At 44.1% G+C, this 24,503-nt stretch overlaps 2 protein-coding genes across 2 annotated transcripts; both read left to right on the forward strand.

Annotated features, from left to right (window-relative positions):
- Positions 1-540: 540 nt before the first annotated feature.
- On the forward strand, positions 541-1,575 carry LOC129517851 (melanoma-associated antigen B1-like). The gene has a single exon (XM_055337996.1). The coding sequence runs from the start codon at positions 541-543 to the stop codon at positions 1,573-1,575; it is 1,035 nt and encodes a 344-aa protein (XP_055193971.1).
- Positions 1,576-15,654: 14,079 nt separating this feature from the next.
- On the forward strand, positions 15,655-16,725 carry MAGEB3 (MAGE family member B3). The gene has a single exon (XM_055337997.1). It carries the CDS (start codon positions 15,655-15,657, stop codon positions 16,723-16,725), a length of 1,071 nt encoding a protein of 356 aa, XP_055193972.1.
- Positions 16,726-24,503: the final 7,778 nt, after the last annotated feature.

The following is a 24,503-nucleotide window of genomic DNA, read 5'->3' on the forward strand; positions in this document are numbered from 1 at the left end:
TACTAAAGATAAACTGAGAAGACCCAACATGCCAGAACACAGGGGGCCTCACAGCAAACACCTGCTCTCACCTGAGTAAACCCAAGGCAGGGCTAGTAGGATGCAAGTAAGACTCACTTTGAGGGTTTTGTGGTTCCTTTCTGGGATTTTTAGAGGACAGGCTGACCAAGAGAATGGGAGCCTTTGTAGGGTCCTAGAACAGCACCTTCAAGGATGCTTCAGAGGTGGCCTTTAATAAAGCCAAAGTTTGTGGGGGGGGGGATGGGTGCCTGGGTAGTTCAGTCGGTTAAACATCTGTCTTCAGTTCAGGTCATGGTCCTGGGGTCCTGGAATTGAGCCCCTCAATGGGGAGTCTGCTTCTCTCTCTACCTCTGCCCCTCCCCCTGCTTGTGCTCTCTAAGTAAATAAAATATTTAAAAAATAATAAAGCCAAAGTAGAATCTACCTGTTGAAGGTGATAGCACCATCTTATTCTCCCTCCTGCAGGTGCCCAAATCACCTGTCTCACACTCTTGCGTGCCATCCCTGATCACAGCCATTATGCCTCGTGGTCAGAAGAGTAAGCTCCGTGCTCGTGAGAAACGCCGCCGTAACAGAGATGAAACCCAAGGTCTCCAGAGTGCTCAGGCCACCACAGCAGAGGAGGAAGAGACCACTCCTTCCACCTCTTCTGTTTTAGGAGATGTTCCCCCAAGCTCCCCTGTTGCTAGCACTTCCCAGGAGCCTCAGGAAGCCCCAACCACCACCAGGGCTGTTGCAGGTGGTTCACGCCGCAGATCTAATGCAGGTGCCAAGAGCCGGGTTGAGGGAGGTAAACATTCCTCCCAGGCCTCAACTTCCACTGCGAGTGCTCCCAAAGATCCTCTATCCGGGAAGGTGGGGTTGTTGGTGCAGTTCATGCTGTATAAGTATAAATTGAAGGAGCCCATTAAAAAAGCAGAGATGCTGAAGATCATCAACAAAAGGTACAGGGAGCATTTCCCTGAAATCTTCAAGAGAACCTCTGAGCGCATGGAGCTGGTCTTTGGCCTAGAATTAAAGGAAAACAAGCCCGGTGGTCACTCCTATACCCTCGTGAGCACCCTAAACCTCACCAGTGATAGCGATGTGAGCAATGGCTGGGGCTTTCCTAAGAATGGGCTTCTTATGCCTCTCCTGGGTGTGATCTTCTTGAATGGCAACTGCACTTCTGAAGAAGATATCTGGGAATTCCTGAATATCTTGGGCATCTATGATGGAAAGAGGCACTTCATCTTTGGGGAGCCAAGGAAGCTCATCACCCAAGATTTGGTGCAGGAAAAGTACCTGGAATACCGCCAGGTGTCCGGTAGTGATCCTCCACGCTACGAGTTCCTGTGGGGCCCAAGAGCCCATGCCGAGACCAGCAAGATGAAAGTCCTAGAGTTTTTGGCGAAGGTCCATGACACCGTCCCCAGTGCGTTCCTGCCCCATTATGAAGAGGCTCTGCGAGATGAGGAAGAGCAAGCCCAGGCCAGAGCCACGGCTAAGGCTGCCTCTGCTACCAAGGCCAGTGCACGTTCCAGGGCCAAATCCAGCTGCTCCACTCCTCCCTAGAGAGGGCTGAGTCAGATTCTTCACTCTGTGGTTGGAAAGGCCTGTTACCTAGTGTTCCTGATATGCATACATAACTTGCTAGCTTTTTTTTTGTTTTTCAAGCAGTGTTATTTTCAACAGAAAGTTTATTTAGATTCAGAATATAAGTTTATGAAGGATATGGATCACACATTTATTGCTGTTTATCAGGTTTAGGAGTAAGAGTTTTATTTTTTTGAAATAGAGATCGGAAATCCTTAAATCACTTTTGTGATCCAGAATAAGCTAACATGGCTCTAGGATAGGAATATCCTTAGATATTTGAAAGAGTTCCACACTAAAATAGTTGGGATCAGAAGATGGATGGATGGATGGATGGATGGATAGATAGATAGATAGATAGATAGAGTAAAAATTGGTTAATTCTTGGTTTGCTTTACTTTCTGTAAACTTAAAAGACATATACCTGAATTTGTTTATGTTTGTCAAGAATGTTTGAGAATATAGGGCACCCTGGGTGGCTTAGCGGTTTAGCACTGCCTTCAGCCCAGGGCGTGATCCTAGAGACCCGGGATCGAGTCCCATGTCAGGCTTCCTGCATGGAGCCTGCTTCTCCCTCTGCTTGTGACTCTGCCTCTCTCTCTATCTGTTTCTCGAATAAATAAATAAAATCTTTTAAAAAAATGTTTGAGAATATAAATTATAGTGAATCAGACCTATTTACTCGTGTCTCTTATTTTAAACAGACATTGAGCATCTGTTCTTGGGAAGTCTTCATCCTTGTACTGGGGATATTTAGTCAAAGAAGACTCAGCCTCTGCCCATGCAATTGTAGATTCTAAGAGCAGCTGTCCTTATGGAAGAGGGTGAGATAGTACTTCATAAAGAACAAGTGAAAAGCATGGTAAAGAGGAGGCGAGGAGAACATACTACTTAGTTTTCATTCCTAAGGAGAATTTTGGGTGATTGGGAGGTTTTCTTGGCCAGAGCACCACATATTCTTTAACATGTCTTAGATGTAAAAATAAATAAACAAACAACAAAAAAAAAACCCTCAGCTACATAGATGATAATGTCTGAGGTCAAAATAATGGCAGTAATTGCCATTCCTTAATGTCTCAGCACAAGACAGGCCCGGCTACAGATGCTTTCTGTACATTACACACACTCCACCAGTCCTACAAGATAGGGCTTATCAAACCTACTTCATAGAGAAGAGCCTGAGGCTCATAGAGTTAGAGTTTGACAATGTGCCAGAATTCATAGGGCTAGGGCATGAGAAGGCTGGACTAGATGATTATAGAGCCCACACTGTTTTACTATTCCCACCCTGAGACACAGCCTGTGTTTCTTATTTAAGATTTATTTTCAGTACTTTAAGATTTGTCTTAGGTGATCAAAAGAATGGCTTTGTATCCAAACTCCTGAATTGAAATATATAGCCAGAGCAGGTCTATTTTTAATTCTTTGAGGAACCTCCACACAGTTTTCCAGAGTGGCTGCACCAGTTCACATTCCCACCAACAGTGTAAGAGGGTTCCCTTTTCTCCGCATCCTCTCCAACATTTGTGGTTTCCTGCCTTGTTAATTTTCCCCATTCTCACTGGTGTGAGGTGGTATCTCATTGTGGTTTTGATTTGTATTTCCCTGATGGCAAGTGACAAACAGTGTATGTTCTCATTCATTTGGGGAATATGAATAATAGTGAAAGGGAATATAAGGGAAGGGAGAAGAAATGTGTGGGAAATAACAGAAAGGGACACAGAACATAAAGACTTCTAACTCTGGGAAATGAACTAGGGGTGGTGGAGGGGGAGGAGGGCGGGGGGTGGGGGTGAATGGGTGACGGGCACTGAGGGGGACACTCGACGGATGAGCACTGGGTGTTATTCTGTATGTTGGTAAATTGAACACCAATAAAAATTAATTTATTAAAAAAAAGAAATATATAGCCAGAGCAAAAAGAATACCAAAATAATTGAAAAGTATAAATAAATGATGAGATTAGGTGACAGTGTGACCATCTACATTTGCATTATTAAATAACCTCAAAAGATCAGGAGCTCACAAAACCAGTCTGGACAATCTGTTACCCATGGAAAGTAAATCTACCAGAATAGAAGTTACATGAGAATCTTTACCTGGCTGTGAATGGAAGGAATAGATCAATGTATTTTTTCCCCTAACAGCCCCACACCACCTGGCCTGGAATTCCTGCCTTGTGCTACAGCTTCCCCATTTCATATCACTCCCAGGATAAAGATGCATTGTCTACAAGGTTTGCAAAGCATAAAGTGCTCCAGGGTTTGCAGAGCTGTGGAATTTGCCAGGAAGCCATAAGTCCTACAGACAAAAAAAAAAAAAAAAAAAAAAAGTGAGGGCCCCATGTAGAAGGAGGATTGGGAAGACTAACACCACAGAACACAGGGTTGCCAGGGGCTTCAGATCCATCTGTTCTTAAACATGGAGAGTCTCAGACACAGTTTTCAAGATGAGCATACCCTCACTTATTCTTAAGGCTTCTCACTGCCGTAAGAGCATTCATCTAAGGGCAGAGTTCTCAGGTCACTAGAGAAAAGAGTATCAGTCTATCAGAAATTATGGAGATAGACCTGAAAGAGGATGAAGAAATGACCCAGCCAGGACAGTGCAATCCCATAAAAATCCTGTCCCAATAGTCAGTTCAGTGAGTTCAGAGACTTTGGGCTGCTTGTGGCTAACACTTTCAACTGAGGTCCCAGGAAGATGAGGCCTTTGTCTGAGGGCTATATCCTCAGATCAGCAGAGAGGGTGGAGTCCCAGGAAGGCTCCAAGTAAAGACGCTGTATGTTGACATGGGGATCACCCAACCCACAGCTGACGGGGGCTACAACTAACCCCTTTTCTACTCTTTGCCTGGGAGGCACAGGCAAGAGCTGACAGGCTCAAGTGCCCCCCGACTTCTGCCTGGAGCATCTCAAGGAGATGAGGACCTTGGTTTACAAGCTGGTTGTTCAGAAGTAGAATCCCAGTTCTTACAGTGTCAAGGTAAGAATCCTATATGAGGGGGCATCTGGGTGGCTCAGTCGGTTAAGAGTCCAACTTGGTTTCAGCTCACGTCATGATCTCATGGTCATGGAATTGAGCTCCATGCTCAGTGGGGAGTCTGCTTGAAGATTCTCTCCTTCAGCCCCTCCCCTACCTCGCATGCTCATCCTCTCTCTATAAAATAAGTAAATACATCTTTTTAAAAAAGAATCTGGGAGCCTGGGTGGCTCAGTCTGTTGGGCGTCTGCCTTTCACTCAGGTCATGATCCCAGGGTCCTGGCATCAAGTCTCAAGTCGGGCTCCCTGCTCGGAGGAAGGAGCCTGCTCCTTCCTCTCCCTCTGCCCTTCCCTACCTGCTCATGTTCTCTCTCTCTCTCCTTTCTCTCTCTCTCATACCCTCTCTCTCTCTAATAAATAAAAACTTTAAAAAGTAATTAAAAAGGAATCGTGTAAGAGGAATGAGGCAACCAACTACTCCATTCCAGATATATTATGATATGCCAGAGCAATAATAGTACTATAATAAATACGAGGTATGAATAAAGGGAAAAAAGAAATAATATTTGCAGGCTATAGGATCATCCACATACGTGATTTCAGATAAAGATCAGGAGCTCAAAAAAATTATCTGACTCTGCCACTTCCTTATAAAAAATAAATGTGAAGGGGGAGGGGCAAGACGGCGGAAGAGTAGGGTCCCCAAATCACCTGTCCCCACCAAATTACCTAGATAACCTTCAAATCATCCTGAAAATCTACGAATTCGGCCTGAGATGTAAAGAGAGACCAGCTGGAATGCTACAGTGAGAAGAGTTCGCGCTTCCATCAAGGTAGGAAGACGGGGAAAAAGAAATAAAGAAACAAAAGGCCTCCGAGGGGGAGGGGCCCCGCGAAGAGCCGGGCTGAGGCCGGGGCGAGTGTCCCCAGGACAGGAGAGCCCCGTCCCGGAGAAGCAGGAGCTGCACCAACCTTCCCGGGGGAAAGGGGCCCGCAGGGAGTTAGAGCAGGACCCGGGAGGGCGGGGATGCCCTCGGGCTCCCGGGGACACTAACAGACACCTGCGCCCCGGGAGAGTGCGCCGAGCTCCCTAAGGGCTGCAGCGCGCACACATTGACCCGGGAGCAGATAGGAGGGGACGGGCTGCGGCTCCGCGGAGGGGGCTGCGCGGCCCGGGAGCAGCTCGGTGGCGGCTCGGGCAGAGGAAGAGGCTCCGTGCGGAGGGGGCTGCGCGGCCGGGAGCAGCTCGGAGGGGCTCGAGCGGCTCCGCGGAGAGGCGGCTGCGCGGCCGGGAGTGGCTGCGCGGCCGGGAGCGCGAATCCAACAGCGCAGGCTCCGAGCACAGGGCGCCGGGACACAGCCCAGGATCCGGCCTCCCCCGGGACAGGCAGAGGCCGGGAGGGCCCAGGACAGCGAGGACGCTCCTGCCCCGAGCTGAGCAGATCAGCGGCCCCGCCCCGGAGCCTCCAGGCCCTGCAGACAGAGAGCTCCGTAGTTCCTGCGGGGGCTGCTGAATCCAGGTTTCCAGAGCTGAGGCAGCCACTGGGGTTGTTCCTCCTGGGGCCTCACGGGGTAAACAACCCCCACTGAGCCCTGCAGCAGGCAGGGGCGGAGCAGCTCCCCCAAGTGCTAACACCTGAGAATCAGCACAGCAGGCCCCTCCCCCAGAAGACCAGCTGGACGGACCAGTTCCAGGGGAAGTCAAGGGACTTAAAGTCTACAGAATCAGAAGATACTCCCCCGTGGTTTTTGTTTTTTCTTTTTGATTTCTGATTGCTTCCCCCACCCTTTTTTCCCTTTCTTTCTTTTTCTTTCTCTTTTTTCTTCTCTTTTTTCCTTTTTTTCTTCCTTTTTTCTTTTTTCTTTTTCTCTTTTCTTTCCTTCTTTCTCTCCTCTCTTTTTCTCCTTTTCCCAATACAACTTGTTTTTGGCCACTCTGCACTGAGCAAAATGACTAGAAGGAAAACCTCACCTCAAAAGAAAGAATCAGAAACAGTCCTCTCTCCCACAGAGTTACAAAATCTGGATTCCAATTCAATGTCAGAAAGCCAATTCAGAAAAAAAAAGAAAGAAAGAAAGCCAATTCAGAAGCACTATTCTACAGCTACTGGTGGCTCTAGAAAAAAGCACTAAGGACTCAAGAGACTTCGTGACTGCAGTATTTAGATCCAATCAGGCAGAAATTAAAAATCAGTTGAATGAGATGCAATCCAAACTAGAAGTCCTAACGACGAGGGTTAACGAGGTGGAAGAACGAGTGAGTGACATAGAAGACAAGTTGATGGCAAAGAGGGAAACTGAGGAAAAAAGAGACAGACAATTAAAAGACCATGAAGACAGATTAAGGGAAATAAACGACAGCCTGAGGAAGAGAAACCTACGTTTGTTTTGATTTTTGGGTTTCTTTTTGGTGTTTTTAAAATACTCTTCCTTGAAATAGAAGCTTTATGTGACTTCAGTATCTGTATTTATGAATAATATGTATTACACATGTATTGCTACTGATCAGGATAAGTATAAACATTCTTATATTTTGTACAAAAAATTAAAAATCCTTGCATCCCTCTTTTTGAGAGAGAGAAAGAGAGAGCACGTGCATGCATGAGCCAAGGTGAGGAGTGGGGTAAGGGGAAAAGGAGAGACAATATTTAAGCAGGCTCCACACCCAGCACAGGGCCCAAGGCTGGACTCGATCTCAGGACCGTAAGCTCAAGACCTGAGCTGAAATAATAAGTTGAATGCGGGCAGCCCGGGTGGCTCAGCGGTTTAGCTCTGCCTTCAGCCCAGGGCCTGATCCTGGAGACCTGGGATCGAGTCCCATGTCAGGCTCCCTGCATGGAGCCTGCTTCTCCCTTGCCTCTCTCTCTCTATCTCTCCATCTCTCATGAATAAATAAATAAAATCTTTTAAAAAATAAGTCAAATGCTTAACTGACTGAGGCACCCAGGTGCCCTACATTGCATCTCTTTTTTTGGTCTGGAGCAAAATAATATGTCATATGAATGGGGATTTTCTTGCAAATGTGAATGAACCCTGTGGTAGAATTGTTGGTATCAAGAAATAAAAGTTTGGGGCATCAGCAAGGTGATGGAATAAAAATTTCCAGCCCTTATTTGCCACAGAAGCACAAAGTTAACAATAATATAAGTAAAAAAATACCTTTATTAAAGGTCCAGAATCTATTTAAGAATATGTGATACTACATGTTAGCATTAAACTGAGATAAACTACACTTGAAATGGGTAGGAGCAGTAATTAGAATTCATTGGCATCATCCCCTCCCTCAAGTTGGCACAGATCGGCCCTGAGAGAGATTATGACTTCTCCCCAATCTCTTCATTAAATGCTGTTAGGAAACTGAACATCCATATGCAAAAGAATTAAATTGGATGCTACTTATGTCATACTCAAAGATTAATGGAAAATAGATTAAAGACTTAAAAAATGAGACTCAAAACCACAAAATCACTAGGGAAAAGATCTCCTTGACATTGGTCTGGAAGAGATTTTTTAAATATGACAACAGAAATACAGGCAAGAAAAGCAAAAACAAGTGGGACCTAATCAAACTAAAAGGCATCTGTACAACAATGGTAACAACAAAAAGGCAATCTGTGGGAGTGGGAAGAAATAGAAGTAAACAATATATCTAAGGGACTAATATCCAAATTATATTAGGAACTCCTACAACTCAATAGCAAACAACTCATTTTAAAAAAATGAGTAAAGAACTTAAATATTTTTCCAAAGAAGACACCCAAATGGTCAATAGGTATATGAAAGGTGCTCAACACCACTCATCAGGGAAATGCAAATCAAAACCACAATAAGATATCACCTCAAACTTGTTAGGTTGGAAGGCTATTATCAAAAAGACAAGAAGTAACAAGTGTTGGTGAGCGTGTGAAGAAAAGGGAACCCTGTGCATCATTGATGGGAGTGTGAATTGGTGCAGCCAGTATGGAGAAATTTTTTGGAGGCTCCTTAGAAAATTAAAATGAGAGCTACCACATGATTCAGCAGGCCCACTTCTGAGTATATACCCAAGGAAGTGAAATCAGAATCTTTTATTTTTTTGTATATTTTTATTGGAGTTTGATTTGCCAACATATAGTATAACACATGATGGTCATTCTGTCAAGTGCCCCCCCTCAGTGCCCATCACCCAGTCACCCCATCCCCCCCACCTCCCCTTCCACTATCCCTTGTTCGTTTCCCAGAGTTAGGAGTCTCTCATGTTTTGTCACCCTCTCTGATATTTCCCACTCATTTTCTCTCCTTTCCCCTATAATCCCTTTCACTATTTTTTATATTCCCCGTATGAATGAAATCATATGTTTGTCCTTCTCCAATTGACTTACTTCACTCAGCAGAATCTTAAAGATATATGTGCACTCCTCCATTGATTATGCCATTACTCACAATAGCCAAGATACAGAAACAACCCAAATGTCCACCAGTAGATAAATGAATAAAGAAAATGTGGTATATACACACAGTGGAATATTATTATCCTTAAAAATGAAGGAAATCTTACATAAGACAACATGGATGAATCTGGGGGACATTATTTTAAATGAAATTAGCCAGTCACAGAAGGATAAATAATTCATGATTCCATTTATATGAAGCATCCAAAATAGTCAAACACACAGAAACATAGAGTAGACCGGTGGTGACCAGGGATTGGGAGTCAGGGAGAAATGAGAAGTTGTTGTTGAACTGGCATAGTTTCAGTTATGCACGATGAATAGGTTCTAGAGATCTGTTGTAAAACATTGTGCCTAACTGATGAATCACTAAACTCTACCTCTGAAACTAATAATACACTATATGTTCATTAATTGATTTTAAAAAAAATTTTAAAAGAAAAAAAAATAAATGTGCTTAGGGGGAAAACATTGTGCCTATATTTAACAATATTGTATTGTGTACTTAAAAGTTTATTAAGAGTGTAGTTCTCACATTAAGTATTCTTAGCCCAACTACAATTAAAAAGTTTATTATCTTGCTCTCTCCCAAAGCAGAGAGTAAGCTGATTACATGCAAGTATTTGGGAAAGACAACTCTTTAAAAAAAAAGATTTTATTTATTTATTCATTAGAGAGAGAGAGGGAGAGGCAGAGACATAGGCAGAGGAAGAAGCAGAGCCTGATGTGGGACTAAATCCCTGGACCCCAGAATCATGACTGGAGCCAAAGGCAGATGCTTAACCATTGAGCCCCCCAAGTGCCCCAGGAAAGACAACTCTTTTACACCATTGATGGGAATATAAATTGGCGCAGCCACTATGGATCAGTAGGGGGTTCCTTAAAAACAGCTCTTAGATGATCCAGCAATTCTATTTCTGGGTCTATATCGAAAGAAATTGGAGTTAGGATCTTGAAGAGATATCTGCATCCCAAGATCATTGCAGCATTCGTCACAATAGCCAAGACATGGATGCAACCTAAACATTCATTGATGGACAAGCATATAAAGAAAATATGTCATATACATACAATGGAGTATTATTCAACTTTAAAAAAAAGGAAACTTGCCATTTACAACAACAGAGGTGAACCTGGAAGACATTATGCTATGTGAAGTAAGCCAGACACAAAAGGACAAATACATGTTATATAAGGAAACTAAAATCGTCAAACTGATAGATGCAGAACAGTATGGTGGCTGCCAGGTGCTGAGAGGAGGGGTATTGAAGAGGTATTGGTCAAGGAGTACAGAGTTTCAGTTCTATAAGGTGCATAAGTCCTAGAAATGTACTGTAGAGCATAAAGCCTATAGATAACAATGTCATATTGGATATTTAAAAATTTGCTGAGGGGATAGATATTATGTTGTTATTGTACTCCTAAAAAGTAACAAAGAGGGGGCAGCTGGGTGGTTCAGTGGTTGAGCATCTGCCTTTGGCTCAGTGCATGATCCTGGGGTCCTGGGATCGAGTTCTGCATCAGGCTTTCCTCAGGGAGCCTGCCTCTCCCTCTGCCTATGTCTCTGCCCCTCTCTCTGTGTCTCTCATGAATAAGTAAATAAAATCTTTTTAAAAAATAATAATAAAGAGGGCAGGAGAAAATTTTTGGAGGTCATGAGTATGTTTATGGCATTGATTGTGATGGTGGTCCACAGGTGTATGCTTATCTCTAAGCTTTTGGGGTATCAGTCATACCTCAATAAAGTAGTTTTCTAAAGAAGCAGATATTTTGTCTTATTTGGGCTTGTGTCTCAGCACTGTATCTAGTATACTGTAGGTACTTTATAAATATTTCATCATTAAGAGGGAAAAAAAGATGTATAAATAAGGAAAAGATTGTCAATTATTGGTTTGCCTAATTCCTTCTAGTGTTTCTTCTAAAAGTAAAAGTTATACACCTGGACTTGCTTAGATTATTCAGCTGTGTAAGAGAAATTAAATGTTGGGGAGTTAGACCTCATGCTCCCTCTCATTCATTTCCAATAATTAAGTGGGAATGAGCTCTTTGGAAGGCTTCAGGCTAGTACTGGGATGCTTTAAAAAGAAAGAACCCTCAAAACAGCAACCACACATTCTAGCCCCGGCCCTTCGAATGTTAGAGTCTGGATTCTGCTCTCATAGAAAAAGAGATGATGACATATTCTCTGTGACCTAAAGAACAAGGAGGGGTTTGAAGAGGGGAGGAGGCATGAGTTAAAAGCAGTCAAGTCTGGGGCAAAGCAGCATGGAGTTTTAGGAAACTGCTCCCTTCAGTGAGGGGCAATTTCAAGTGAGATTGCATGGTGGACTAGATGAGGCTTATGGGAGTGGTAAGCAGGGGCCAGACCCTCAGATGGTGGGCCTCAGAGATAAAAGACTAAGCCTTCAATAGAAGCTTGTCCTTAACAAGATATTTGGAATTGTGGCTAAACCAGAGAAAATCACATAGTATAGGAGTGGTAGGTGTCTCTGCTCTTGCCCAGTGCAACTGAACATGGTGCATAGACTGGATGTTCTATGTACATCCTCACCAGGGAGTTTCTGACCAATAAGAGTTATACTTCTTTGAGATGGGGTGTCCAGAATCCACTGGACTGGCACTCTTTACCCTGGATTGGGGGAGCCATAGGCAACTTTTTCGAAGGAACACTCACTTTATCTTGCATGCAATTTGGCAAGGTCTAGATTTTTGCTGATGGTTAAATGAATGAAAATAATGATGATTTAGATAGATGGGCAGCTGGAAGTTAGGGAAAATATCAGTCATTGACAAAAATTCTGAGAATTGAGTTGAATCCAACTGCGAAAGTCTCTCTCTCTCTCTCTCTCTCTCTCTCACACACACACACACACACACACACATGCACACTGTATAATGAGGATATATTACATAATTGGCATCGCTAAACATCATCGTGGTTGATTGTGATTTCTTTGTCTTGGAGTTTGGTAATATGCTGGAGTTCACAGGGCTAGTAAGTGACAAGGCTGGGACTAAACTGCCTAGTTTGAATTCCTCTAGAACACACGCTGATCATTCCATTCTTCTCTGCCTAAAGCAAACCTTGTGTTCCTTAATAGTCCAAATGTATCTCAGGGGAGAAAATAAGATTCTGTGTTCAGAGAACTGGATTGGAATACATAGTAAAAGCAGTTAAGAATACCACAGTAAATCAAAGGCATGAACAAAGAGGAGAAACATAATATTCGGTGGCAATGTGATCATCTACATATGCAGTGTTAACCTCAAGATTGGGGAATCACAAAACCATCCTGGACGACTCCTTTCTGTTAGGAAGCAAATCAACTAAAACAGAAATCACCCAAGAGGCTCACTCTGATTACTGAAGAAAAAAAAAAAAGATCAGCATCATTTTTCTTTGACAGCCTACCTCTCTCTTGGGTCCCCTGTCTTACGTTTTGGTTTTTCTATCTCACATTAAGTCAGAGATAGTAACCTGCAAGGCTTGCGTTAGGGACACTGCTCTAGTTTGCGTGGATGTGGTGTTGCCCAAGAATTCTTTAATCTGAGAGACAATACCCCCCCATGATTAATACTGGGAAAACAACCACCTCACATTATAGGGGGTCATTCAGATACCTGGCAAACCTGCTCTCAGGCCTAGAATGCCTAGCAGGGCAATCAGAGTGGGCATCCCCTCTTTTACTCTTCAGAGTTTTCAGCAAGGCCAAAGTCTTATCCTAAGGAGAATGGCCACACTTCAGTAGAGGGAGGATCCTGGGTTGGATAGATATCTAGTTGAGGTCCCCGGGTAATAAATGTGAGGACCACCAACTCCAGAACAGTGGTGTTCCAAAGAGACCCAACTCTGCTGTCCACCTCTTAGGACCCAAATATCCCTGGCCTAATGTGCTCACTCTTCTACCTGGGAGGTCTCAGGAAAGAGCATCCCTTGATCTGAGCAGAGTAAGGAGGAGAAGCTCCTCTGGCCAGGAGCAAGGTCAGGTCCCTGAGTGAAGGAAGAGGACAACGCTAAACCCAACGCACCCCCCCATTGTTAACCGTGGGAGGTCTCTGGCAGAGATATAAGCCTGAGAAGCTTTTCATTTCTGCCTGGTGAGTCTCAGGGAAGGTGGGGTCTTTTCTAACAGAAAGGGCCCCATTTCTGCAGGGAGAGAAGTCTTCGCCATAACCGGAGTACGGTGAGCACCCTCAGTGCTAATGAGAGAATCTCTTCCCCAAAGAGGGAGGAGGCTCACAGAGTTGGCTCCTCTTCTCAAGTCTCTGGGGCCCCAGGCAAAGGTAAGCAGAAGCAGTGCACCCTGACTCATTACTAGGGACCCGAGAAAGTGAGGGTTTCCTTTGGGGCCTGGCAGACCTGCGTCAGTAGGGGGAGGAGTCCCAGGTTTGTGGGATCACAGTGATTCCACAGAGCCTTGTCTTTGCTGTCAGACTTCAGAACGTTCGGCAGCCATGGCCGGATATGATTCATCGGAACTTCCGCTTTGGAGATCAAGACCTAAACCGAAAGACGCAGCGTTTGTTCCGCCAAAGAGTGGAATCTGAGGACTTCTCTGAAGTCAAGGTGAGGACGTAAATGTGAAGTGAAAGAACCACTCCCCGTCCTATAACAAAGGTGGCCTCACAAAGTACCGCCCCTGGAGTCCGCAGTGGAAAGTCCTGGCACAACTGTTAGGCCGAGTTCTGCCTGGGAAGTCTCAGGAAGGAAAGTCTTGGTCTAAGAGAATGGCCCTGATTCTGCAGATGAAGGAAACATAGGCCCTCACTAGAGTCAAGGGGGTGGGGGGTCCTGAGTGCTAAAGAAGGGATCTCTTCCCAGTAGAGATAAGAACAGAAAGCTGGACCCCTACATTTGGTTCTGGGATAGTTTTATTTGGCAGTCACTGACAACTGCCACCCCCCACTCCCTGAGAGCTCCTGGAAGTGAAGGCTGTTGTGTTTGGAGCTTGGTGAACTCAATTTAGTGGAGGGAGGAGTCCCAGGCTCTGAAAGATACCAAAAGGAAGACTTTGAGTGAGGACCTACGGACCACCGACTCCAGAACAGTGGGGTCCCACAGAGCTCTGCCCCTGCTTTCAGCCCTCAGAGACCCTGAGCACTTGTGGCCAAATATGACTCATCTTTACTTCCCATTCAGAGTTTCCAGGAAGTGAGGACATTTGTCTGGGGGTGAGGCTTCTGGCCCCCTGATGGTGAATTCTCAGGACTGGTCTGGAGTCAAGGTGAAGACATTGAGTGGGGACTGAAGGGACCATCCAGAACCATAAAAAGGCATTCCATTAAGTCCCGATGCTGCTATTGGCCCTGGGAGGCCCCAGCAGAGCTATAGGACTTCCTGCCTGGGAAGTCTCAGGTAGGCAAGGCCTCAGTCTAAGGAAGTAGCCAGGGTCCTACAGATGGAGGAGACCTAAGCCCTGACTGCAGTGAAGGTGAGGTCCCTGAGACTAATGGGAGACCTGTCTTCAGTTAGGGAAAGTAGTAACCTTGCACTTATTTCTGGAGACTTTTGGTGGGAGTACTCATATGGAGACCCTAATTTCCCCTTTAGGAACTCAGGGAATGAGAACTATACTCTGAGGCAGGATGCCTAAGTCCTACCTATAGTTAAGGTAAGAGACCTAAATGAGGACTAAGGGGAGCACCAAATTTAAAATGTGTGTCTTATAAATTCTGACCCTTCACTCAGCCCTGGGAAAAACTCCAATGCTGCTTAGGCTGAGGTACTCCCCTCATTACTGTATGGCAAGTCCCAGAGAGGTAAGGCTGTTGGACTAATTGAGCGGCCTCAGTTCTGCAGAGGGAGGAGACCCAGGGCTTCAAGGAGTCAGAGTGAAGACCCTGAGTGAAGAGTGATGGTACTCACCCCAAAGAAGAGCCAACAGAGAACCCCCCCCTTGTTTACAGCACTAGGGAGCCCAGACATGGAAGTAAGGGTATGTGAACCCTACTTTATTTTTGATGCCTACTTTAGGCATCAGGTTGGTGAGAACCTTTGTTTCAGGGAAGAGACATCAGATCAGCAGAGGAAGTTGTCTCAGGCCCTGCCTAGAGCCAAGGTGAGGACACTGAATAAAGACTGAGGACCCTAATAACCCCAGAACAGAGAGTTCCACAGTACTGTCAGCAGTGGGTGGCAGTAGTAGGCCAAGGCAGTAGTAGTGGGCCAAGGTGCCCCTTTAGTTTCTCTTGAGGGGTCCCAAGAAGAGGAGGACGTGGGTTTGAGATGTAAATTTAGGGCAGCACAGAGGAGGGGGCCCCTGGGCCCTGCCAGAAGTTGATGTGCTGGTCCTGAATGTGAATTAAAAAGATCCTCATACTCCAGGGTGAAGAGGATTCCACAAGGACTAGACCTGCCCACCGCTGCTCTCAACCCCAGTAAGCACCAAGCAGGGCTGGCAGGCTGCAGTCTGAGGCTCACTTTAATTATTTCCACAGGATTCTCAGAGTACAGGCTGATCATAACAGGAGTCCTGTGGTCTCCTGGAGCAGTACCCTCACAGAAACCTGCAGAGGCGGCCTTGGTCAAAGCCAAGGTGATCTCTGCCTGTTGAACAGGTTCTCCCTCTCCTCCTCTCTTCTCTCATGCCCAGATCACCTGCTGTCCTACCCACACTCATATCTGCTGTCCCTGACTATAGCCATCATGCCTCGGGAACAGAAGAGTAAGTTCCGCACCCGTGAGAAATGCCACCAAGCCCGAGGTGGGCCCCAGCATCGAAAGGGTGCTCTAGCCACTGCAGCCAAGGAGCAAGCATTCCCCTCCTCGGCCCCTCCTCCTTTTGGAGTTCCTACTTGCAGAAAGCCCACTTTTAGATCATGTAGCACTCTCAAGAGGTCTCAGAGAGCCCTATCCACCAAGTCTGCAGGGGTTTCTCACACAAGACCATATGAAGGAGTCAACTGCAAAACTGAGAAGAAGCAAAGTTCCTCCCAGGCTCCACTCCCCATTATGCAGTCTCCAGGAGACCCTCTGACCAAAACAACAGGTACTTTGGTGCAGTTCTTGATGTACATGTACAGAAGGAAAAAGCTCATTACGAAAGCTAATATGCTGAAGATTGTCAATAAAAAGTACAAAAATCGCTTCCTTGAGATCCTCAGAAGAGCCTCTTTCAACCTGGAAGTGGTTTTTGGAGTTGACTTAAAGGAAGGCAATTCTACCAAGGATTCCTATATCCTTGTCAGCAAAATGGATCTCCCCAACAATGGGACTGTGAGTGGTGGCAGAGGATTTCCCAAGACTGGACTCCTGATGAACCTCTTGGGCGTGATCTTCATGAAGGGCAACTGTGCCACTGAGGAGAAGATCTGGGAGTTCCTGAATAAGATGAGAGTCTATGCAGGAAAGAGGCATTTCATCTTTGGGGAGCCCAAAAAGCTCATCACTGAAGATTTGGTGAAGCTGAAGTACCTGGAGTACCGCCAAGTGCCCAACAGTAATCCTGCACGCTATGAGTTCCTGTGGGGCCCCAGAGCCCATGCCGAGACCAGCAAGATGAAAGTGCTAGAGTTTTGGGCCAAGATTAATCATACGGTCCCCAGTGCCTTCCACTCTTGGTATGAAGAGGCTCTGCGAGATGAGGAAGAGCGGGTTAAGGCCGCGGTTACCCTCGGGGCTGAGAAGGATGCCACAGCCAGTGAATCTTCCAGGAACTCTCCAGCAACTCCTCTGACATCTGATGAAGTTGAGGCAGAGTCTTCATCTTGTGGCTGAAGAGAGCAGTCAGTGTCCTGATTAGTGAGGGCTAGCTGTGACTTCAGGAACACAGTGTATAATACCTTTGTGCTCTTGCTCTGTATGGGTAATTTGGAGATTTATCAGCATCTTTATTTTTTGCTGTTTTTCAAATGTTACTTTGAAATGAAGGCTTATCTAGCACTATAGTCTAAATTTATGAATTACATTGGTCTCACTTATTATCAGATTTTAGAATAAGAGTGTTGCTGTTTTATAAAACAAATTGGGAAAAATTCTATCTTATTTAGTAATGTGGTATAACATAACATCACATTGGAGTATGCATTTCCCTTAAAAATGTGAAAAACTTAGGCAGTAAAACACATGAAATCAAGATAGAGAGGGGGAAGAATAAGATGGTCAGTATTTGGCTTCCTAATCTCTTTTACTCCATGTTTTATAAAATTCTAAATAACAGTATGTGCTTGACTAACTGAAGAATGTAGAATTAAACCTTCATGAATTAGACCCCATGATCACAGGGCCATTTGTTCCCCAAACATTGACTAAGCATCTGCTCTTATAAGGCTTCATGCTAGCACTGGGAAAGCTGAGGACTGAGACATTGACCATAAAATTATAGCGTCAAGAAGCATCTATCGCACAAGGAAGAATGGTGACAGACACTCTGAGACCGAAAGGATACATGAAAAGACGGGGTAAAACAGGAGAGAGGTGGTTCCAGATGAGAGCAGTTAAGTGTCAGTCCCCTGAAGCAAGGCAGTGTTGGGCACTCGGAGACTGCAGGTCCTTAGGTGGGAGGTAATTCTAAGCTGTCTGCATGGGGCGGGGGTGGGGGAGGTGGGGGCGTGGGGGGTGGGGTGCTCCACGAGGCTGTGATCAGAGGGAGCAAGAGCCAGCCCCTCACATGGTGGGATTCAGAGTTGAAAGACTAAGTCCAGAAACTGCCCTTAAAGTTACTTTGGAATTGTGGGAAAACCAGACAGAGAGATCACCTGGGACAGGGATGGAATGTGTCCTGTGCTCTTGTCTCGGTGTAGGTGAACACAGTGTGCAAATTAGATGTTTTGTTTACATCATCTCCAAAGGGTCTCTGAGTAAGTGTGTACTCCCTTGGAGTGGATGCCCAGAACCTTCTGGACTGGCACCCTTGGCCCTGGGTTGAGGGAGCCAGAGCCCACTAAAACATCATCCAAATTAGGTTATCTTGTATGTCACTTGGCAAACTCCAGGGAAAGTCTAAATTTTTGTTGGTGGTTGAATGAATGAATGTCAAAGTGGTTTAGAAAGAAGGGCAGCTGGGAGAAAGGTAAGTTTTGGGGCCTTGAAATATATTTTCGGAGCTTTGTGTTGCATCTACTAAGGATGAGCACTGGATTTTATACTATATTTGGCAAATTGAACTCCAATAAAAAATATACATATAAAAGAATAAAATATTAGATAAACATGAGGGGGGAAAAATAAAGTCTACCTTATGCCAACATTGGATGACATACTTTAATGGGGAAATATTAGTGTTCCTTGCTAAGCACCATTGTGTCTAATAGAATTTTTGGTTGTTGTTGTTCTAGAGCACTGCAGAGTTTCTGACATCCCCTGCATTAAAAATTAAATCTCACTGTAGTGAGTTGAAACTCTGGGGGACAAATTAATCAAAGTAAGAACTGGCTCCTTTAAAGCTCACTACAGGCCAGGCAATGTGCCATGTATTTTTATATGCGTTATGGGCATTCTATTTGTCCCCAAGAGAGAGCTTATCAAACCCATTTCACAGATGAAAAGACAGCCCCCAGAGTTTGGTACTGTGCCCATGGCTGCTAAGTGACACGTTTGGAACCAGACTCCTGGCTTGAATTAGTCTGAATTCTACACTTTTCTACTCCTCCCAGCATGAGGCCAAATTCATGTTCCTTGATTCCCCTTTGTTCTCACTACTACAAAAATTATCTCAGGTACTAAAAAGGACTCTGTGCCCAAAACACTGGATTGGAATATATAACCAGAGCAATTACCATTTCAAAATAATTGAGAAGTGTGAATAAAGGAGAGAAAGGGATAATAACCAGCGACAATAGGATCATCTATATATCCAAAGTCAACCTCGAAAGATCAGGGGCTTACAAAATCATCTTGGCTAGCTCCTTCCATAAAGTTACATCTATTCAAACAGAAGTTACATTAAAAGCTAAGTCTGGTTACTGAAGAGAAGAAATAGGTTAAAGCATTTTTTTTCCTTTGGCAGCATATCTGTTCTGGGGCCTCTGCCTTGTGTTGCAGCTTCCATATCTCACATCACTCCTGGGACAGGGACTAGTTTCTCAAGGGTTTGCAATAGGGAAAATGGTCAAGAGTTTGCAGGGATATAGCCTTTCCTGGCAAGCCTTCAATCAAGAAACAGGAACCATGATGAAGATCCCTTTATAGTAGGACTGTGGAGAGCAACATGCCAGGCAGTTATAGGTCTGAGTATCCCCTTACTTATTCTTCAGGGTTTTTGGGAACAGGCGAATCCTGCCATAGGAGGCTGGCCTCAGGTCAGTAGAGAGAGGACCCCCAGTCTCTGATACATATGAAGGTGAGGACTCTGAATAAGAAGTGAAGAAAGCAGAAAGCAGCCACCTAGAACAGTGTGACCCTGCTGTCAGCCCCCAGAGTCCCCCAAACAGCCTGGGAAGGATGTGGCTGTGTCTGATTTCCACTTAACAGGTAAAAAAGGTAAAGATTCTTGGTCTGAGGTTGATTGAATCAAGTCAATAGAGGTAGAATTTCCAAGGTGTGCCAAGAGGAAGGTGAACTCTGAAGAGTTCAGGGACCACCAAACCCACATCAGTGGAAACTCGCAAAACCCTTCAAACTGTCATGAGAGATCCAGCCATAAATGTCAGACATATGTGGCTTCATATCTTCTCAGGGGTAACAGAAAGTGGGGAAGTCCCAGGTCAGCAGAGAGAGGAGACTTGGGGCTTCACATAAGTCAGATTTAGGGTGCTGAGTTAGAATCCTGAGTGGGATCACCATCACAGGGCCTCAATCTGCCTGCCACAGCTGTCACTTGTGGGAAACCATGGCAGGTGTGGCCAAATAAGGCCACCCTCATCTCTTTCTATTAGGTCTCAGGGAGGTATAAGCCTTTTTCTGGGAGGAAATGTCCTCAGATTAAATGTTTTTTTTAATTATTTATTTATTTATGATAGTCAGAGAGAGAGAGAGAGAGAGAGAGAGAGAGAGAGGCAGAGACACAGAGGGAGAAGCAGGCTCCATGCACCGGGAGCCCGACGTGGGATTCGATCCCGGGTCTCCAGGATCGCGCCCTGGGCCAAAGGCAGGCGCCAAACCGCTGCGCCACCCAGGGATCCCTGTCCTCAGATTAAGAAAGAGAAGAACCTCAAGCCCTGCCAGGAGTCAAATCAAGGAAACTGAATGAGAACCAAGAGGATGACCCACCCCTGAATAGATGGAAAAACAGTCTGGTCCTGCCCTGGCATTCAAGACTTAAAACCCCAGGGTAGGATATGAGGCTAGGGCCTCCAGCATCACTTTTTTTTTAATTGACTTCATTTTTTAGAGCAAGCTTAGGTTCACAGGAAAACTGAGCAGAAATCACAGAGAGTTCCCATATACCCTCTTCCCTGATACATACAGCCTCTCCCACTTTCAACATCCTGCAGCAGAGCTGTACATGTGCTACAATCTATGAACTTCTATCCACACATCAGTAGCTCAACAATGCTCATAGTTACATTAGACTTTATTCTTGGTGTTGCACATTCTGTGGGGTGTGACAAACGACAAACGTATGATGATTTCTATCCATCGTTACAGTATATAGAGTAATGTCACTGCTCTAAAATCCTCTGTGTTCTGTCCCTTCATTCCTCCCTGCTCCCCCAACCCGTGGAAACCACTGATCTTTTAACTTTTTCTGTAGTTTTGTCTTTTCCAGAATGTCAGATAGTTGGACTCACGCCGAAATAAGCCTTTTCAGATTGGCTTATTTCACTTAGTAATACACATCTAAGGTTTCTCTATGCCTTTCCATGGCTTGATTAGCTCATTTCTTTTTAGCACTAAACAATACAGGCATAACTCAGACATACTGCGGGTTTGGTTCCAGCTCACAGCAATAAAGTGAATATCACAATAAAGTGAGTCAAAGGAATTTTTTTGGTTTCCCAGTACATATAAAAGTTATGTTTATACTCTACTATAATCTGTTAAGTGTGCTATAGTATTATGCCTAAAAAACAATGTACATACCTTAATTTTTTAAGGGAGGAGGAGAGAGGAGAGGGGCAGAGGGAGAGAGAGAATCTTAACCAGGCTCCATGCCCAGTGCAGAGCTAGATGTAGGGTTTGATCTCACAACACTGAGATCACAACCTGATCCAAGATCAAGAGTTGGACACTTATCTGATTGAACCACCCAGGTGTCCCATACATACTTTAATTTAAAAAATACTTTATTGCTAAAAAATCCTAGCCATCCGAGCTTTCGGTGAATCATATAATCTCTTTGTTGGTGGAGAGTCTTACCTCGATGTTGATGGCTGCCTACTGATCAGGGTGGTGTTGCTGAAGGTTGGGGTGGTGGGCAGTTCTTTAAAATGATGCAATGCAACACAGAAATGTGCTGCATTGATTGGCTCTTCCTCTCACAAATGATTTCTCTGTGGCATGTGATGCTGTTTGCTAGTTTATACCCACAGCAGAACTTCTTTCGAGTTGGAGTCAATCCTCTCAAATTCTGCTGCTGCTTAATCAACTAGGTTCATGTAATATTCTAAATCATTGGTTGTCATTTCAACTATCTTTAAAGTGTTTTCACCAACAGTGGTTTTTATCTCAAGAAACTACATGTATGTATGTATGTATGTATGTATGTATGTATGTATGTTTATCCATTAGAAGCAACTCCTGATCCATTAAAGTTTTATCATGAGATTGCAGTGATGCAATCCCATCTTCAGGCTCCACTCTTAATTCCAGTTCTGTTGCTCTTTCTACCACATCTGCTGTTACTTCCTCCCCTGAAGGTTTGAGTCCCTCAAAGTCACCAAGGGGGGTTTGGCATCAACTTTTTTCAAGCTTGTATTCCTGCTGATATTTTAATCTCTTCTCATGAATCATGAATGTTCTTTGTGGCATTTATAATGGTGAATCCTTTCAAGAAGGCTTTGCCCAAACCCATCGAAGAAATCACTATCTATAGTAGCTATAGCTTTACAAAATATATTTCTCAAGCAATAAGAATTGAAAGTCGAAATTACTCCTTGATTTATGGGCCGGAGAGTTGATGTTGTGTTAGCAGGCATGAAAGCAATGTTCATCTCATTGTACATCTGCATCAGAGCTCTTGGGTGACCAGGCACATTGTCAATAAGCCGTCATACTTTGAGAGGAATCTTTTCTTCTGAGAAGGTCTCAAGAGTGGGCTTAAAATATTCAGAAAACCATGTTGTAAACAGATGTCCTGTCACACAAGCTTTGCTGTTGCTTCTATAGAGCACAAAGTAGATTTAGCATAATCTTAAGGGCCCTAGGATTTTGGGGATGAGAAATGTGCATTGGCTTCAACTTCAAGTCATCAGCTGCATTAACCCCTAATAGGAGAGTCAGCCTGTCCTTTGAAGCTCTGAAGCCAGACACTGACTTGTCCCATCTAGCTATGAAAGCCCTGGATGGCATCTTCTTCCAGTAAAAACTGTTTTATTTACATTGAAAATCTGCTGTTTAGTGCAGCCAACCTTCACTAATGATTCTAGCTAGATCTTCCCAATAACTTACTGCAGCTTCTCTACCAGCTCTTGCTGCTTCACCTTGTATGTTGTTCTGGAAACAACTTTTTCCTTAAATCTCACGAAGCTTCTGCTGGCTTCAATCTTTTCTTACACAGTTTTTTCACCTCTCTCAGCTTTTATAGAATTGAGAGTTAGGGCCTGGCTCTGGAGTAGGCTTTGGCATAAGGGAATGTCATAGCTGGTTTCATCTTCTGTCCAGACCACTAATACTTTCTCCATATCAGCAAGAAGGCTGTTATGCTTTCCTATCATTAGTATGTTCACTGGAGGAGCACTTTGAATTTCCTTCAAGAACTTTTCTTTGCATTCACAACCTGGATAACTGTTTGGTGCAAAAGGCCTAGCTTTTGACTTTCTCAGTTTTGAACGTGCCTTTCTTACTAAGCTCAGTCATCTCTAGCTTTTGGTTTAAAGTGAGAGACATGCGACTCTTCCTATCACTTGAACACTTAAAGGCCATTGCAGGGTTATTAATTGGACCAATTTCCACATTTTCATGCCTCATGGAATAGGGAGTCCTGAGGAGAGAGAGAGAGATGGGGGGACAGCCAGTCAGTGGAGCAGTCAGACCACACACAGCATTTATCAACTAAGTTCACCATCTTTGGTAGGTGCAATGTGTGGTGCCCTAAAGCAATTACAATAGTAACATCACAGATCACTGGTCACAGATCACCATAACAAATATAATAATAATACAAAAGTTTGAAATATTGTGAGAATTACCAAAAAGCAACATAGAGACACCAGGTGAGCACATGCTTTTGGAAAAATGGCACCAAGAGACTGTCTTGGTGCAGGGTTGCCACAAACCTTCAATTTATAATAAATACGATATGTGCAAAGTGCAGTAAAGCAAAGCACAATAAAACAAGATAAGCCTGTATTCCATTGTTGGGATGTCATGGTTTATTCATCCATTTACCTGCTGAAGGACATCTCGGTTGCTTTCTAGTTTTGGCAACTATGAATAAAGCTGCTGTAAACATCCATGTGAAGGTTTTTTTTTGAGGATATAAGTTTTCAACTCACTTGGTTAAATACCAAGGAGCATGCTAGCTAGATGGTATAGTATGTTTAGTTGGATTTTTAATTTTTAATTTTTTTTAAATTTATTAGTTCCTAAGAGACAGAGAGCAACAGAAACCTAGGCAGAGGGAGAAGCAGGCTCCCTGTGGGGAGCCTGATGTGGAACACGATCCCAGGACACCAGGATCACAACCTGAGCCAAAGGTAGATGCTCAACCACTGAGCCATCCAGGTGCCTCTAGTTGGATTAAAAAAAAACACTTTATTAAAGTATGATTGACAGACAAAAAGCTGTACATATTTGATGTGCACAATTGGTGAGCTTGTAGATAAGTATGTACCCATGAAACTGTCACAATAATTTATGTTATGAAAATATCCATCACCTCCAAAAGTTTCCTTCCATCTTATTTATGTGTTACAAGAACACTCTAACAGATCTATCCTCTTAGGAAAATTTTAAGTATACAATACAGTATTGTTAACTGTGGTCTCTATACTGTCCAGTAGATCTCCAGGATTTATTTAACTTGTATAACTGAAACTTTTTAACCTTTAAGACCTCTCCTCCTAGCCCCTGGCAACCACCACTCTCTGCTTCTGTGAATCTGATTATTTTAGATTCTTCATCTAAGTGGTATCATGTAGTATTTTTCCTTCTGTGTCTGCTTTATTTCACTTAGCATAATGTCCTTTTTTACTGTTGCAACTAGTAAGGTTTCCTCCTTTTCAAGGGTGAATGATATTCCATTGTATGTATGTTTCACCCTTTCTGTATCCTTTTGTCCATCAGTAGGTGTTTAGGCTGTGACTATGTCTTAGCTATTGTGAATAACACTGCAATGAACATGGGAGTGCAGATATATCTTCAAAATCCTGATTTCAGTTCCTTTGGATAGGTACGCAGAAGTAGGACTGTTGAATTATGTGGTAGTTCAGCTTTTAATTTTTTAAGGAAACTCC

The sequence above is a fragment of the Nyctereutes procyonoides genome, unplaced genomic scaffold (assembly GCF_905146905.1).
Source record: "Nyctereutes procyonoides isolate TBG_1078 unplaced genomic scaffold, NYPRO_anot_genome, whole genome shotgun sequence".
NCBI classification, from domain to species: Eukaryota; Metazoa; Chordata; class Mammalia; order Carnivora; family Canidae; genus Nyctereutes; species Nyctereutes procyonoides.

Coding starts and splice junctions, on each gene's coding strand:
- LOC129517851 (XM_055337996.1), top strand. CDS start 541: ATGCCTCGTGGTCAGAAGAGTAAGCTCCGTGCTCGTGAGAAACGCCGC.
- MAGEB3 (XM_055337997.1), top strand. CDS start 15,655: ATGCCTCGGGAACAGAAGAGTAAGTTCCGCACCCGTGAGAAATGCCAC.